At 39.9% G+C, this 17,863-nt stretch overlaps 1 protein-coding gene across 2 annotated transcripts in view; it reads left to right on the forward strand.

Annotated features, from left to right (window-relative positions):
* The window catches only part of SHANK3 (SH3 and multiple ankyrin repeat domains 3), a 334,590-nt gene extending 325,175 nt beyond the window's left edge, over positions 1 to 9,415 (forward strand). For both annotated transcript variants that reach the window (XM_063449167.1, XM_063449168.1), the window contains one exon: positions 5,749 to 9,415. In XM_063449167.1, the coding sequence (XP_063305237.1) occupies positions 5,749 to 6,277 (529 nt within the window). In that variant the 3' untranslated portion in view covers positions 6,278 to 9,415. The remainder of the gene's footprint in view (positions 1 to 5,748) is intronic.
* The last annotated feature ends 8,448 nt before the right edge of the window (positions 9,416 to 17,863 follow it).

Raw genomic sequence — 17,863 nt, forward strand, 5'->3', positions numbered from 1 at the left:
CCCGCTGCTCATGGGTGGGGACCAGGGGGGACATTAGGTCCCCCTTTTAATTAATTAGGGTCCCCACCTGCCGCTCATGGGTGGGGATCAGGGGGACACTAGGTCCCCCCCATTGAGACCAGGGTGGGGACCAGGGGGGACATTAGGTACCCCCTTTAATTAATTAAAGTCCCCACCCGCCGCTCATGGGTGGGGACATTAGGTCCCTGTTTATATTAATAGCCCCCACGAAAAAAAACCAAATTTTTGGACGAAATAGTTTTCATATGTCTATTGTTTTCTACCACAGCATGATTGCTGATGACTTGGTAGTGAAATAATTAGTACATTAACTAATTAGAAGTGCCATTTTGTCACAAACTATTTAGCAAATTTAAAATATATTTTGTCTAAATGACTACTAGAGTTTAGATGTCTAGATTTTTTAAATATTACACTCATTCATATTAAGCATATGTTCCTAGAAGACATTTCCTAAAACAATGATGCCATCTTCAGTATGTACCAGTGACTCAGTGCAAAATGCACATATGTTGTTTATACCAAGGGGCAGTTGTGGCAGTAGTATTTTTTTTTTCACTTTAGCTACCACCTCTTTTTGTTTTATTTATTTCTGGAAAAAAAAATAGTTTTATGTGTGTGCAGAAAATGTTGGATAGAATGGCTAAAGATCATATGATTATCTAGCGAAGGGGTTCCCAACCCAGTCCTCAAGTACCCCCTACCAGTCTAGGATTTAGGGATCTCCCTGTTGTGTCTAAAGTGTTATTTTTTCTTTTCTTGTTTTTTTCCTCTCATGGGGTGGACCCAAGAGGTGGCCTGATGGACCCCTCCCATGGGCGCATGTCTCACTGTCAGACGCGGCGAGGGAGCTGTATCCTCTTTGCTCCCTCGCACGCCGTTTGCTGATGCCGGGAGCCGGAATATGACGTCATATTCCGGCTCCCTGCATCAGTAGACAGCCCGCATGGAGAGAGGGAGCAGAGCTGAGAGGACACAGCTCCCTCGTCGCGTCTGACAGCAAGAAGGCGCCCGACGCACTGGACCCTAGGGACAGGTCTACACCAGCTCTCCATGTAGGGAGGCTGGGTGGACATTTTTAAATTAAAACAAATATGAATAATTTGTATGTATGTGTGTGTGTCTGTGAGTGTATGTGTGTGTGTCTGGGAAAGTGTGTGTCTGTGAGTATATGTGTATGTGTCTGTGAAAGTGTGTGTGTGTCTGGGAAAGTGTGCATGTGTGTGTGTCTGTGAGTGTATGTGTGTGTGTGTGTGTGTCTGTGAGTGTATGTGTGTGTGTCTGTGAGTGTGTGTGAGTGTATGTATGTGTGTGTGTGTCTGTGAGTGTATGTGTGTGTGTCTGTGAGTGTGTGCACCTGAGTGTGTGTGTGTGTATGTGTGCACATGTTTATATATCCATACGAGTGGTTTTTTTTTGGGGGGGGGAGGGGGAGTGGAACTTGGGTGAGTTCCCACGCTTTATTCCCTAGGACTTGACCCCTGCCTAAATCCTGGACTGTTAGGGGGTACTTGAGGACTGGGTTGGGAACCACTGATCTAGCGGAATGTGTGTTAGTGTATGAACTGGTAGGGCAATATCTATCTGGCATGGGAGAGACTTGGCACATAAACTGGTTTGTGAAGAAGTGCAGGAGTAATTGACTGTAGAAGAGAGAAGGGGGACAAAAACTGGCATGGACAAGGGTTAGAAAAATGGCACATGCGAAGAAAGAATAGAAAATTAAAAAGGAGAAAAAATGGGACTTGAATCTATCATGGAAGGAAAATGAAGAGGATAACAGAATTGGACATCAACGCGTGTCTAATTTAAAGAGAATAAATTGACTTGGGGCAGTTGAGAGAATAGGAGAATAAACTGACTGTTTGAAGATACATAGATTGTACCTATTTAAATATTTACATATATAAACATTGCTTGATGCAGCACTCAGCCAAATATACATGCTCAAATATACAGATACACATTTACCTAGAGCTACATTTGAAAATGAATATATCTAATCTGTTTGTCATTACTATGAGCAGAGCCTTTCATGCCTCCGGTACTGATATCACTTAGTGGATGGAATGTTATACACAAAAGGAAATAAACATTGCATTTAATCTACCCTGAGCATTATCACAGTCATTTTTGCAGAGTCACACCGTGGGAATTCAAAACATGTTAAACCTGAGTCACTTAGTGCACCAAACAATGTAATCATTCTTAAAATAATAAAATAAAACTAAATATGGTCACAATTGCGACAAATCATCCTCAGGGAAGAGACATGCATATCCTCCAATCCTTTAGGTTGTTGGTTTCTAATCATTGTTCTAACAAATTGTTGAGAGATCCACTAAATTCTAATCAGGAGTCTCATTTCCTTCATAGGCTGGAATTAGCGTAAGAATTCTTCAGTTAGAGTTGGGAGATGTTGCTTCCTCCTCTGGTATAACAGTTCCTTCTATTTTGATCATTTATTTGTTTATTATTTGAAAGCCATCATCTCTCCCAGCATGCCTTTTATGGTGGCTTACTAGGGTGATTTAATCGAAGTCCTTGAGCTACTTTGATATAACATTTTCTCATTACTCTTATATAACCAAGTATCAAAATATTGGGTCAGATTACAACATCTTTTTACTGCAATTTCATCCAAGTGTGTTCCTGGTTCTGTTTGTGCTATCCACTTTTATAACATCTCTCTTTATTGTATACCAGGTTTTTAAGGTCACTATCACAGTTATAGCATTGAAAGTCACACCTTGTCCTCGTCCAGGCTCTCTTTTGCTAATAAGTCAATAACATAACTAGAGATGAAATATTAGAGCATTGCTATTGCTTCATGCAGACATGAGCACATGGGTTGCTGACACAGATAAATAGCAATCATTAGTACGTAGTTCGTTAGCTCAGATATATGTAGTTCATAAGCACAATTTCACAGACATTGTTAGTGCAAATGTACAGGATATATTAACATTATTGCCTTGTTGTGTGAATGCCCCGTCTCTTGGACACTTTCTTTTCAGTATAATACTAAGTTCTGGAGTATGCTTCTCCTGTGACTTCATTAGAACTGGTTTATATACGCAGGGTCAGTTAGCTGTTCCTGTTATCTCGTCACATAGATCGGGGAATCTTTTGAAGAAGGGCACAGAAGAATTTACATCAGATATGCCAAACTCGCTTCCTAAGGACTAAAGTACCAGCTACAAATTTAGAATTACTCCAATTAGAATGTAAATTGAGTAATTAAAACTGCGTGTCAGTTGCCCTAAGTGTTCTTCTGAAAATATGGTGTGCGGGCAGTCTGCGAGAACTGGTTTTGGACATCCTTGATTTCAAATGTAAAATGAATAATTAATGTCAAATGCGCAAAACATCTGGCTACACAAAATCTGCCATGGAAAGCTGAAATGTGATCGAACTCCTGAAATGAGATAGAGAAATAGTAGGCCATTGATAGATGTTGGTTTGTTTTGTTTTCAACATATGCCTGTCCCAGATTCTCATAAAATATTGCTTAGGCGACAGACTGATATCTTGTAATATTGAAATACTGTTTCAGTCGTCAGGTTTTCATTAACAAAGTATAGACTAGGTAGGCTGTAGTTAAAATGCATGCTCTAGAATGGTATAGATACATTAGCACAGAGTGTTTGATTGTTTCTTGTGTATCTGACTGATTGCACCCACCTTGCTTGTGTGTAGTTTGGGTTATAACTCCTCAGCCCAAGTTCTGAGGAGTCTGTCAATATATATTTGTTCTGGATGCTGCAATGTTAACATCTCTCTCTTCCATCCCATTTCTCATTCCATTTCTTCCCTCCTTCCCTTGTATCTCCTCTTTCTTCCTCTCTTTTTTTCGTTCTCTCGTTTTTAACCTTTTTTTCTCTGTTCATTAATCTGTTGATTTCTCTTATGCTCTTCTCTCTCTCTCTCTCTCTCTCTCTCTCTCTCTCTCTCTCTCTCTCTCTCTCTCTCTCTCTCTCTCTCTCTTGCTCTTTTCTCTCACACTGTGTTCCATTTCATCTTTCTTTCTCCCTCATTTATGCTCACATTGCATGTTGACCCGTCTCAGACACTCAGATGTTCGGAGTTTTGGCACATTGTGTAAGTCTCTGCATGCAGCCACCTCTTAGCAGCAGGTCCTGTCTGTGTGTCTGTCTTCCTCCTTGATCTGTCTTGTGATATCCCACCAGGGGTAGGGCTGGGGAGGGTTACTGTCCTCGGTGGATGTCAAGGGTTGATAGTTGGGAACCTTTCTCTTTCCTTAACCCTTCCTCCTCAACGGCAGCATGAACTTATTGATTATTTCCTCGTAAGATATATGCAGCTTGTGTCTACCTTGATGCCCCTCTCTTATATGCATTATACAGGCATACATTATACAGTGGGGCAACTAAAAGCGCAACCGTTATATAAAATCACATTCAGTAAGATAAGTCTTGAGTTTTTCCAGGTATACAATGACCTGGAATTCCTATTTTCTGTATAGCAGTGTACCACAATGTATTTGCTGCCTTCTCCTTGATGCTTACTTTTCTTTTCCATAGACCACAGTTACTAAACGGTGGTAAGTGCAAACCTCCATGCTGTATACATATTTTACTGTAAGTTCTTAGAGGTTCCAGTAGATTCCTGAACATTTGGTTTGAGTTGGTATTTAAAGTTGTTGTTCCAGAGTCGATATTTTCTTATGGTCTGGGCCCTTAAGCACCAGTGTGCACGTTCCAAATCTTATAGTCAGTCTGTCCCTCATGGGAATAACAATTTACATGGGTTTCAGTGGCTCTTATATTCGTAGCTCTCTATGCCTTAATTCCATATTTAGTTTACCAGGGAATGTTGATACTTAATTATTGGTAGTTACTGTACCCAGCACACACGGTTTATTCATGTTTACCTTTCATTTTATAGAATCTTCCGTTTAATGAGCTATGGGGAAGTGGCAGTGAGCTAATACAATCTATGTATCTCCTTATTTCTACAGGATGAGACCAATTGTTTGTACATGTGAATAGTTGTTTCCAGTGTGAATGTGAAACTTGTGTTAGGCCGTGGTTGCGAGCACAGGTTTTTATATGTGTTGAAAGATTAAACAGCATCATGTATACACTGGATGAGGAGAATATTATTCTGTTTCACATCAATGTTGTTTGTGTATGTGTTGCGTATACATCATGAGAAAATGTTTTGCAGGTTTGAGATTTTTCTTGACTTTGACACATGACATGAAACATCACTTGAATCAGATCAAAACAAAATTTTACAGAAACACGAGTACACATGTACCTCACACTCATACTGCCGTTTAGTAACTGCCACAAGGTTCCTTCAGCTCCACTTGTGCTTCTCTAACCCCTATAGAGTGCTCTTCATCTTCTTACTGCATCCCTGTTCCATCGCTTCAGTTCCTTGTTTCACCCTCTAATTTTCTTCGGTCCATCCCAATGAGGTCAGAATATTAGCGTTATGTTGTGGGATAAAATGCTACTAGGTGTAGTTAATGTTTTAACTCATTGCTTTCTTTCTGCTCCCTGATCACCAATTTCCCACTGTTATTCTTCCCTCTTATTCCTTGTTTTATTTCTATCAATCTATGTTTCACCCTCCGCTATGTGTATATATCTTTCCCAACCATTCTATCTCCTAACATTTTGCCCTATGGTTCTCTATACTACCTTCTTTATTCTATCACTTTCCCCCCTCCTTATATTCTTTCTCTCCCTACCACAGCTTGTTCAGCAGTCTTGGAGAGCTGCACACTATTTCCCAGCGCAGCTATGGAACATCCTACACCGTGCGTCCAGGGAGCCGACATCCCCTGACTCGTCGGGCACCTAGTCCTGTGCCATCTGCTTCTGAGAGGGTAGAGCCCCTTGGTGGGGCACGCTCTTACACACTCACTCCTCCCACAATCCTGAAGTCCTCCAGTCTCTCAATTCCTCATGAACCTAAGGAAGTGCGCTTTGTGGTACGGAGTGTCAGCGCCCGGAGTCGATCTCCTTCCCCCTCCTCTGGGCACCCCTTGCACCCTTCTCGCCCATTTCTGCAGAAGCCCCTGTCACTCTGGAATAAATATGATGTGGGTGATTGGCTGGAGAGTCTGAACCTATCTGAGCATCGGCTCAAATTCCAAGACAACGAAATTGAGGGCTCCCACCTACCAGCACTCACCAAGGATGATTTTGTAGAGCTGGGAGTTACCCGAGTGGGTCATCGCATGAACATCGAGCGTGCCCTTCGCCAGCTGAGCACCAGCTGACCCGGCCAGGAGCTGCGGTCCCAATCCGTGGGAGGGCAACTCCGCACCGCTGCGGGGGGAGGAATTGCTTCACAAGCTCAACAGGACAAACATTGCACTGAACACATAGGACACCCAGACATGGACACACACAGCCCTGAAGTCATTCACACTGGAACTCATTGCAGTACACACACTCATACTGTTACTATAACATGTGCAAGTGTAATAACACTCAACCTTTCACAAGCGGATAACCTCACTTTGACTCACACTGATACACAAACACTGACACATTCACTAACGGATAAATAAACCCAACTGGAAAACTCCTATACAATCACACTAAGAAAGGCTATCACACATGTTGCAGCTCAGTATACAAAACCTACTCCTCTCCTTGCACGGTGCAGTGGGGCCCAGTAATTGATCCCTCTTCTCTCTCTCTCACTCTGTATGCCATGGAGGGCAGGTGGGATCAGTCACAGGGTCCCAGGGCCAGGCCACTGTGTGTTATTGCCACGTTTTATGTGAAGATGTGCAGCAAAGGCTTCGCAGTCAGACACAGAGATCAGTGTGCAGGGGAACGGGGTTGAGCTGCAATCCTACAATACCAAGGTCTGACTCAAGTCCTGGAAAAAAATCCATGGATTGGGCTGGAAGAGGTCGCAGGTTCCAGTCACCTCCACTGTGGGACGCTTTTTATGCATCTTTTTAATTAGCTATATATTTGAAAGGAAAAAAAAGGACTTTACCTATATATATCTCATATATATATCTATATATATATCTATATACACGAAACCCTCTCACTGGACTTTTTATATACAGCAGATCTGGGATGTATTGAGGTCTGTGCGGGTTCCGCTCTTCCTCATCCAGGGGGTTGGTATGTTCTTTGTTTTTTGTTAATTTTTTTATTTGTTTTCAAATTATTTTTTTTATATATTTTTTGTTGTTGGGCTATGAGTGTTCCTACAATAAACCCCTCACCATGCCACCAGCATTATTTATAATGGGACATTCATGTATTTGTTTGGGGCACATCTCACCTGGGGGGTTTTCATCATTATTAGTATTATTATTATTATTATTATTACTTTGGTTGTTTTAAAGAAAGCCTCACTTTATATCACTGTCATATATACTTGCAAGCAAGAATACATTAAACTTGGGCCATCCACATAAGACAACGGGAGTCCATTTAGTTGTAATTGTTATGGCTGAGAATCCTGGGAAATTTCTTATTGTGCTTTATTTGCTGGGTTTCTTCGTTTAAATGTTTTTAATTTTTTTTTTAAGATAAACCATAGGGGTTTCTGCTTCTTCTGACGGTGAGTTGGGTTTTTATGGTTATATCAATCTCATTGGTTGGATTAACTTGAGTTAAATTCTTGGAATTACATTTGGATATATAGTTTTTTGTTTAATTTGGAAGTAATGTTGACTTATTCCAGGGTTCTTTTGTCTATTCAGGTGTTCAGGTTTAGCAATTATTTCCTCACTACTTTGCTTTTATGGTTTAGCCGGAGAAAGAATAGACCCCCCTCTAACCCCTTTGAAATGTTGTACATTACCTTGAGAAATGCCACTCAGAATCTCCCTCCCAGTACAGTGTTGACCCATGAATGAGATTGGGCATGCAAAAGCTTTCCCAGCTGGTTCCTCTAGTGCAAACTGACTTCAGTCCGGAACCATTGGCTATAGTGGAGGGAGGATCACGGAGCCGGCTGGGTCCTCTCATGTACTGTGTCCCTGTCTACCTGAGGATAGATTACCCGAGGGTGACCAACCTGGATCCGGTGTGCCTTATTGCCATGATAATCGCTTCAGGTCCTTAGTGGAGAGAAGCAATCTGATGTTACCCATTTCCTGCAGTGCCTTATCGCCATTGTGGAGCTTAGATAAGACCCTCTGACTGTGCTACATGAGCTGCCCTCAGAGCAGAAGAATTTACAGCCCCCCAAGATGGAGCGATCGCTGCTGCTTCTCTTACTGGATCCCAAAAACCCAATCTGGACACTGTGGAACCTGACAAACAGGGCATTTAATCCAGTGCTACCTGGGTGGCAGAGGAATGTCACTGGGCCAGGTTATTAAGGCCACACGTTTCCACATGACAGGACACTCAAAAAAAAAAAAAAAGAGAGGCGCTAATATAAATGACATCTTGTTTGTCACTCATCTTGTAGTGTGCTAGAGTAAATAGGTTTCTATGACAACAAAAGTTTTTTTTTCTGTCTGAACATGTGTTGTACATCATCTCTGTGCAATATCGATGAATCAGTCCGAGCACAGAGAATGGTTCAGCAGTTTCAGGTTCCTATGGAAACCAGTGTAATAGAAACATGAAATGTATAGCATCCAAATTTTTACAGCTGCTACTGGAAATCAAAAGGGCCATTTTCGTGCCCCTCTAATAATTCAGCAGAGGTTTTGGGCTCTTCTGACCAATGCTCAATTTTCTGTTCAGTAGTTAACCTTTTTTTTTTACATCTCAGAGAAACATCTATTAAATCGTTAAATACTGCAACATGGCCACAATTGAATAGATAGCACCCTGCAACAATTGTTTCAGTACAGAAAAAAAAAAAAATTAAATCTACAATAGACTCCATCCAGTAAGACAGTGCACCAATTAAAATATCATTTAAACTGGAAGCATACTTGTAAACCGTAAAGCAATTCTGTAACTGTAAGACTGAGTTATTAGCAAACACAAAAGTACTGAGAAAGGAAAATTATGAAGTCATGACAGGTGAGAAAATAAATCATGGGGAGATAGTAGATGACGTGAAAGTGATTTGCAATCAAAAATCTAGTAGACTGAAGAAACACTGCAAATTTGCCTTTTAAACTAATTGTATATACTTTACTTAACTAGGAAAACCAATTCAAATCTGATGGTGTTTACTATTCACTTATTAAAAATCAAGGCATTGTAGAAGGGTTTAAAACGATTGTCTTTCCTATATAAAGTTACAGGGGCTGATTGTATGGACTAAGTCATTTTAAAGTTGCCGATGATTTTGTGCAATGCTCTGAAACAAATAACGTTAATAAAACCAACAAGCAAAAATCTGAAATAAAAAAAAGGATAATATAAAAAAAATCTCTAAAAAAAAGAAAATCCCAAAAATAAAAACTGAAAATGTAAAATTGAAAGAAAGCAAATATATATATTTATTCATCCATTAATATAAAGAATATGTATGGAAAGCATGAGCGAAAAAACTGTGCCAAAACTTTTCAGAAGAACCTTTTTTTTTACATGAGAAAAAATTGCATTTTCCTACATTTCTAAACATTGCTGTATTGTCTTGATTTCATGTATGCACTGTGTAAAATGTATAAAACATCCTTATTATATATTGACTACAGAAATCCGACCCACTTTCGAATTTCTTCTTCATAGATCCACCAAAATGTATAATATTTCAATTTCCACTCCCAAAGTTCCTCTCTTCTTTTTCCGGCTTTGCCTAAGCTTGAAGGGGGAGGACATATGTTAATATCTGATTGGGGGGAATGGGATTCTGCCATGGGGTAAATATAACCTGGTGCTAATTAGAGAGGGTTGTAGTTTAATCTGCCTCTCTCGTATCTTAATGTTTTTAAGGCTTTCATATAGAGTGTGTGATTCCCAGACAGCATTGCACAGCTACTGGGGCAGTAATTGGATGTGCTGAGGTGCAGACTTTAGGCTTGGGATCAGGAGGAAGTTAGAATGTTTCTGTTGAAATGATTTGAGTAAGGACATAGTTCTTTCAGTCACAGAAGAAATGTTTCCTCTGTATCTGAGGGTTCTGTTGTTTCCTGCTGCCCCTGGTTATTCTACATGTGCGCCTGCATGGGGTGGGGGAGCATGTGTATCGCATTGTATCGTGGGACTATATGACCAAAGAAAATATATTGGGATATTGCTGCTAGCATAGTCACAGGGCATGATGAGGAGTAGTAAAAAAAGTTTTCTATAAATTAAGTTCTCAATTTTAGATGAGTCCATCTTGATATGTAAAGCCTAAGATGACACAATCTTTTATTCTTGAAGGTTCTTTGTTCACGCTCCAATTTATTATATCCAAAAATACATCTAAATTATGACCCTATCCCTGTTAGATCAGTTGAAAAACCTACCATTAAGGTTTATTAAAAAAAAAAGAAAAGGCAGGGCATTAATGATGATTACAACCAATTAAATGAATGTATTCTAATTTTTTAATAAATTTGTCTCAAAATTATGTCTAACTTCGAACCTGTATTTGTTAAGAATAATTTGATTTCATAATATGCTCCTGACTTTTTCCTTACTTGTAAGTTTATTCAGAGGCTGCCTAAATGAGTTTGGGTGAGATGCTATATGAAACAATGAGGTTTAACAATGAGGAATCTGTTTGCATAAACTGTGTCTTGAAAAGAAGAATTATTTTTGTTTCTATTTTGACAACTTTTCTTTCCAAACATATCACACAGAATGGGTTCACATGCTGTAAAACGCGTTGTCTCCTGTTTTTATTTTTGTTGCATTCTATTTCAGAACCATCATCTTAACTCTTTATTTTAGAATCTCAGGATCTAAGGACACCTCATTTTGGTCCCTGAAAAAAATTCCTACAGGGTTATTTATTTACAATGTGAATTCAAAGGGAATTTTACATTTAAGGCCAGAGCAGCCGAATTAAAAGCATAGCTGACATAGGGAATGTTTCCACCTTGACTATTTTGACCTTAAATTTTAAATCCACTTTTGAATCCACTTTATTGAAGGACACTGCCAGTCATCAGTATAGATTTTAAGAGAGGCAGCGAAACACCATAAACATTTATTTTTCTTTTAATATGAAAATAAATCTCTCCTTGTCAAAGAAAGGTTAACAACCACTAAGATAGGCAAATAGACTTTACATGTTTTTTTCTAGAATGTTAGAGCTCTCTGCATTGAAAAACTGATGTAACAATAATTCTGCTTCAAGGATGCAGTGTTCATGATGAAAGGAAATACAAGTTTCATTGTGATTGTGAGTATTATCATGTTCAAAACCCTTATGCGGCTATAGGTAAATGATGTGTGTGATATAGCACTGTTAACACATAAAGCAAATCTGTTGGCTACTATAGTACAACATGTGGCAATGGAAAATGTGTTTATTCACACGCAAGAGGACATAATTCTGTCTCCCTTGTTAAGCCTTGATGCCTTGGTGTGCATAGAATCTGCCACACAAGTTAAACAATACAGCTTTCTGTATTGAACTATAATGGTGGGAATATACAGCTGAGTGGCACTGACCAATATTGTGATCCCAAACTGATTCTGCTCAGCCCAAAATACCACCTCTAGATTGTCATTTATTCTAGATCACACAATAGGCTACATTTTGGCTTGGACAAAGCCTTTGTCAAGAAGACTCAGTCTAAGCAGTCACTTGTGTGGCAGTCTTCTCTTGGTTTAGTTTAAGTATTTTGCCACAGAATATGGTCCCGGGCCATCGTTACCTTCACCATGAGAGGTCTCCATTAATCCAGCTATGTTACTGATTCAACATTTATAGGCAGTCTCGGAATGCTTAGCATATCTGGTCATTTCTATTCACATTAGTTGAATTATGATTTGGAATTCTCATCAAACTTCTTCTGTGTTGCACATATTTATTTGAATCTTACAAACTACTAATAGCTTGTCTAGTAACATAAACAGAGCTGTCAAGAAGGAAGTACATTATGTTTTTTCATACTTTTATATAGAATCTCACCCTTTCTTGTAAGCAGTAGGAATTTGCTTTCTGGAGTATGACACTTCTTAACTAATCTTTCACCAACAGACAATTCTAATATGACTGACTTTCTAATGTGCCCTATCCTGATGAGCAGTACTCAACCATGTTTCACCAATACTCTGCCCACTTATCTGGCTTGCTCTAAAACTATGAGATGTAACACACTCTAACATGTTTATTCACAAAAGGTTAGTTTTTCAGAAGTCCCACGCAACTTAGAGGTTCAGTCATCTTTATTCGTATAAAAGATCACTTAGCTTATCCACCTGAAGTTAAGGCCCCAATCGCCATCTATGATGGAGAAGTCTACATTGTTTATTTATCATAAGAGTTGCCAAGTATACCAAGCACTGAGAGCATAGGGTCAGCAGGTATCTGCTGCAATGAGTTTACAAATGGATTTTATAAGGTAAATGGAGGATTCTTGGTTGTAGTAAGACTAATTCTAACTATACCCAAATGTTGCTCTTTTATTTAAACTGCACTCATGAAGATCCTTTAAAATGCTAGTGAGATAATTGTTCACTCCTATTAAAGAGGGATTGGGTTTGGCAAAGCTTGTAAAATGTATGGTGCTTGGGTCATTTAGAATTTAAGGAGAGTAAAATGGATTCTTGTTTTCTTCCTAGATGTTGATGGGCACATAGTACGTAGAATTTTACCACTGTTCATGAGAAGATTTAGACATGTTCAATGTTTTGGGAAATATGAATGATCTTAAGTTTGCGATCATTTTTTGGTACCAGTGGTGAAACACCTCCAAGTATTATAATATCTTATTTGCTATTATATTCAGAGACTTATATGAAAGGTATAACGTGAGCATATCTGGATTGGTACGTTTTAGTGTCAGCCTAGGTAATTTGCAGGAATCCTTTTCGAGTCTGTTAGTGGGGATCAAATTCCTATCAAAGTTAGTTGTTTTGTAAAGGTGAAAACAAGGGATGTGCCCATCCTTTTAATGCTAGCGAATCTATGACAGAAAAATTAGTCTCTCCATCAGATGTATGTAGAGGGGTTCTTGATCCAGGTGTTGGCAAGCCTCTGGTATGACAATATAAGTATTTAATTCTGGTATTATAGAAAGAGTTTGCTCGCTTTAGGTTTTGGCACGGGCAAGTATTTTGGGGTGGTCCCTTTAGGTGATGATGAGGCCAATGTAGATGGAACTTCTTTATAGTGGCTTCCTTGGTGTTTGTGTTGGCATCGGGTGGTCTTTATTTTGGTGGTGGTGTTAAGGGCGGGGTATCTGGTTTTCTTCTCTTACCCCTGCATAGGGTGTTATTCGGTGTGCTGGATGACATAATAAATTTGTAAGAAAATAAATATGTGTCTGCCTTTTTATTTACTTCAAAATTAACCTGTTCTTTCCAAAAGTACAGCAGAGTCGCAAAGATCAACCTACCTAGGATTACATTGATGGACAAAAAAACAAGGTAAAAGATATATAGATTTATACAGAAGTGGCATAAAAACATATCGCAAAGTTTAAAATGTCAGAAAATTGGTAATAATACATGATAATGCCAAAACAGAATAAGAATTTGTTTTCTTAATTTTAACCACCTCTCCATACTGGAAGATTAATGAGCGTGTTTAAATAACCTGATCTTTCTTTAGCAGTAGTAAGAAATATGAAGAGAATTTATAAAATGCCCATCTAATTGCACTCAATGGTAGTCTGAATAAGGACTCAATGGCACTGGTCTGTATCATTATGTAATAAAAGTATTTATTGTGAGTTTTACTATACGAAATAATAACAAATAGTAAGAGAAAAAAGGACAATAGTTGCTATATTTATAGTCATGACAAGTAGTATCATTAGGTCAGAGGAAAGCAAAAAGGAAAAGATGGATAAGGAGAGAAGAGCAAAGAGAATGAGTATTAGAAGGGATGATGAGAAGGGAAAGATGCCAGGAGGGGAAAGTCCTCAAACCCATATGTCTGTAGGGTGGCTAACCAATACTTCCAGTCCACCAGGTCCACCAAAAGCCTTCTTGGCAACCAGGAATAAGTACCTGAGCAGGATGGATGAGTGAGAAGAAAAGGCTTCAATCGCAAGTCAAAGATGTGTTAAAAGGTTTTGCATCTATATTTATCAGGGGGAATGGATAGGTAAGTTGGGGTTAGGTATCAATTAGTAGACAAGTAGACACCATCCTCTGCAAGTTTCCAAAAAAAATACTAATTGTGTGAGATTATGTAAAATGACACATCATCTCTACCTTGTAGACAGAACCTTTTGAAAACTACTTTCTAATATTTGGCTGTGAATTGGTTATAAAGAAAAAGATTGGTTAATTGGAATAAAAGGTAAAATGTAACTAATATGTGGTACAGGTATTTTCCAGATTTATCTGTTAAGAAATTGCATGCAAACTACTGTTCGCTAATTTTGAACAAGGCTTCTGTTGTTGCACACTATATAGAAGAGTGGAACAAGTCCGTCTGTTAAGCAACAGTATTTATAGTAGGATGAACAGTCATTGTACCCTCTATAGCACAAAGTGTCCTCTATCTCTGAAACATTTATAGTAGGAGGCTTCTACAGATATGGTAGATAAATCCAGAAGATACTGAGTGACAAACGGCTGGCTGGAATATTTTCCTTGTCTGCAAAGCAGCTACAGTATGTTATTTAGCAGCTGGAACGTAAGAAGAGATACTTTCACAAACTTCCTTTCATTAATAAAAAGATATTGGATGCAACCTTAAAGGGGAACTATAGTTCCAGGAAAACAAACTAGTTAACTCAGTCAATCCCTCCCTCCTCCCTTCCTCCTGTGGTGCAGAAGGGGTTAAAACCCCCTTCTGTCATTTACCTGGGTCCACCTTCTTTCCTCCCCCGCCAACTTCAGCTGGTGGGGGACACCTAATGCGACAATTGCCGCACTCGCATTATGATTTTGGGTGATGCTTGACACCAGGGGGAGCCCCCTTCTTTGGGACCAAGGGAACCCCCATTCAGAGACTGGCACTAAGCTGTAACCAGTCTGAAACTTCATGCCGGAGCAAGATGTGTCCAATGCCCTGTCAGCACTTTACTCAAGGATCCCTTGGACATGGCACTTCTGATACGGTTGTTATTTGGACATTACACTTGGGAACTTGAGACCTGTTCAGGGACATAAGACTCATAGGGGAGAGGACACGCTGCATGCTTCATGTGAAGATGCTCAAGCCCTACCACAAGTGATTGAAGGGTGCGGCGGCCATATGCACCCTTGCCTCCAAACATTTTGATAATCTTCCTCTGCCTGACCTCCTGGAGGTAGGGGATCAGGCCAGGCCCTTAGATGATAACAGCTGGGAGAGAGTTTAAACGCACAGGAGAGTATCTAGGTACAACAGCCGCTTGCGGCTTACCCCAAGTTAGCTGTCTTTACGCCAAACCCCCCTACCGCATCGGTTAGGGAAGGGATGAGACCTCCCAGAGTCCCTGGGCTTTCTTGGTAGTACTGGTAGCTGAAGCAGGATGGGCTTCTGTGTCGACTACCGGCGAATTACTGATAAGACCGTGTCTGATGCCTGCCATATGCCCCGGGTCGATGAACTGCTTGACTGCATGGCCCGGAGTCAGTACCTCACCACCATCAATTTATGTAAAGGGAATTGGCAAATCCATCTGACTGAGAATGTCATCCCAAAATCGGGCTTTGTCAGTTTTCAGGATGAAGAATGCCCAAGCCAACCAGCGGATGGTGGACCAGCTCCTCTATGGCCTTCGGGATTATTCCTGGACATACCTGAACAACATCGCCATATTCAGCGACACCTGGCAGGAACACTTAGAACAAATAGGGGTTGTATTAGACAAATGCCATATGTGAACGGCAATGGGTAGGTTGTGGGAGGCAGAGACTTGAGCCTGTAAAGATAGAAGCAGTAGCTAACTGACCCACCGTTCTCACAATTACCTAGGTTTTGACCTTGTTAGGTACGGCGGAATACTACCGCAAGTTTGCTCCTAACTATTGCACCAAAGCCAAATCCCTCATGGTCATGACTAGCAATAAGTTTCCCAGAGAAGTAGTATGGGCCTTAATGTGTGCAGGTGTTCCAACAACTCAAGACAGCCCTAGTGAATGCCCATGTCCTGGCAGCTCCCAATCCAGCTAAACGTTTTCTTGTTCACACAGACACTTCTATGTTTTTTATTGGGAGCAGTTCTGAGCCACGTTGGTGATGGTGGTAGTGAACAATCCATAGCCTATCTGAGTCAGAGCTACTACCCAGAGAAGTGAGCTATGCTGCCATCAAGTGTCTTGCATTGGTGTGGGCCCTCAAGGAGCTGCAGCCATATTTGTATGTACTGGCACTTTTGCGGAATCAGTCTGGAACTCCATTTCCGAATTGAGATGTGTTCAACGCCAGAACTTTACTCAAGGATCCCTCAAGTTTGGCACTTCCTATCCAGTTACTTTTTGGACATTATATTTGGCACTCCAGACATGTCCAGGGACATATGACTCAAAGCTTGTACCTCATGGTGTCAGCTGTAACTGTATGAAGAACCAGCCCTAAAGGCATGAGCCATTATGCACCATCTGCATCTGCATGCTGACTGCATAATACCCAGCGCAACTTCCAGACCGGCCGTAGGGAACTGTTTTCGGTTATAAGCCATATGGGAATATTGTATGTGTGGGGGTTCTTCATGTTTAAATTGATGTTTTAGGCATATTTTGTATCATGCAGCTCTGTGCCCGGGAGATAATTAAATTAATCGGTGTATGTTGCAATCTTCTCCCAGACACAAAGACCCCTGAGCGGGATCACCTACACCTTAGCTGGAGACCCCATGCTGTAGGTCCGTGTATGTAAACTTGTGTTGTTCCAATAAAGGATGTTGTTCTCCCCTTCAATGTCTGGTGCTTGGGGAGTTGGGCACTAACAGCTAGAGAGAATTTCAGCAGAGGTATCCAGTCGGGATATCGGAGCTCCGCTACAGCTCTGTCCTTTCCACCTTCATAGAGAAAGCATACAGAGAAGAGGAGAAAAACTGTATATTTATGTATCCCCTTCATTTGGGTGATTGTCAGGGCTTTGCCTTGTCTGAACTGGATTATGATGTAATTTTCTAAATCTTTAATATTAATTTAAAAGAGAACAGAGCATCTCTTGAAAAAATTTAGCACATGATGTAGGTCATTTTCAATGTTTTATTCAATGGATTAATTTCAAGGGAAACAATAGTTACTCTTTAAAGGGACACTATACGCACTGAAACAATGTTAGGTTAATGAAGCAGTTTTGGTGTATAGAGCATGCCTTTCTTGTTTTACTGCTCAATGTTCTGCCATTCAGGATTGAAATCATATTTTTCCTGTTTATGCAGCCCTATCCTCACCTCTCCTTGCTGTCATTTACGAAATACTGAAATATGACAGAGATGCTTTAACTTCGAAATTCACTTAGAACTGACTTTTAATTTCTGACTAAAGTATCACTTTAGCAAATAACCCTGTTAGATTCGTACTTCTTTTGATATGAATGTATTGAGAATGGCCTCCTTATGTGTACATTAACTACATTTCTGTGCCACAATTATTACAAACTTGTTCTTTCTAAAAAGATCATATAATATAGAGTAAAAAGCAACAAATGCTTTTTAAACTATCACCGCAAAATATCATAAGGCAACACAACAAATCCAACATCTATAGAAATGACTTTGCCATTTCAGTTTTTGAGAAACTTGAGCAATGGGACCGATTCAACATCTTTGGCTGCATTCTTACATCATTTGCTGATTTAAAATGTATTGGAATCAAATTACCAACTGTAGTATACTATTGCTACCTTTAGCCAGCTTAAAGTAACGATT

This window comes from Pelobates fuscus, chromosome 3, assembly GCF_036172605.1.
Source record: "Pelobates fuscus isolate aPelFus1 chromosome 3, aPelFus1.pri, whole genome shotgun sequence".
Lineage (NCBI taxonomy): Eukaryota > Metazoa > Chordata > Amphibia > Anura > Pelobatidae > Pelobates > Pelobates fuscus.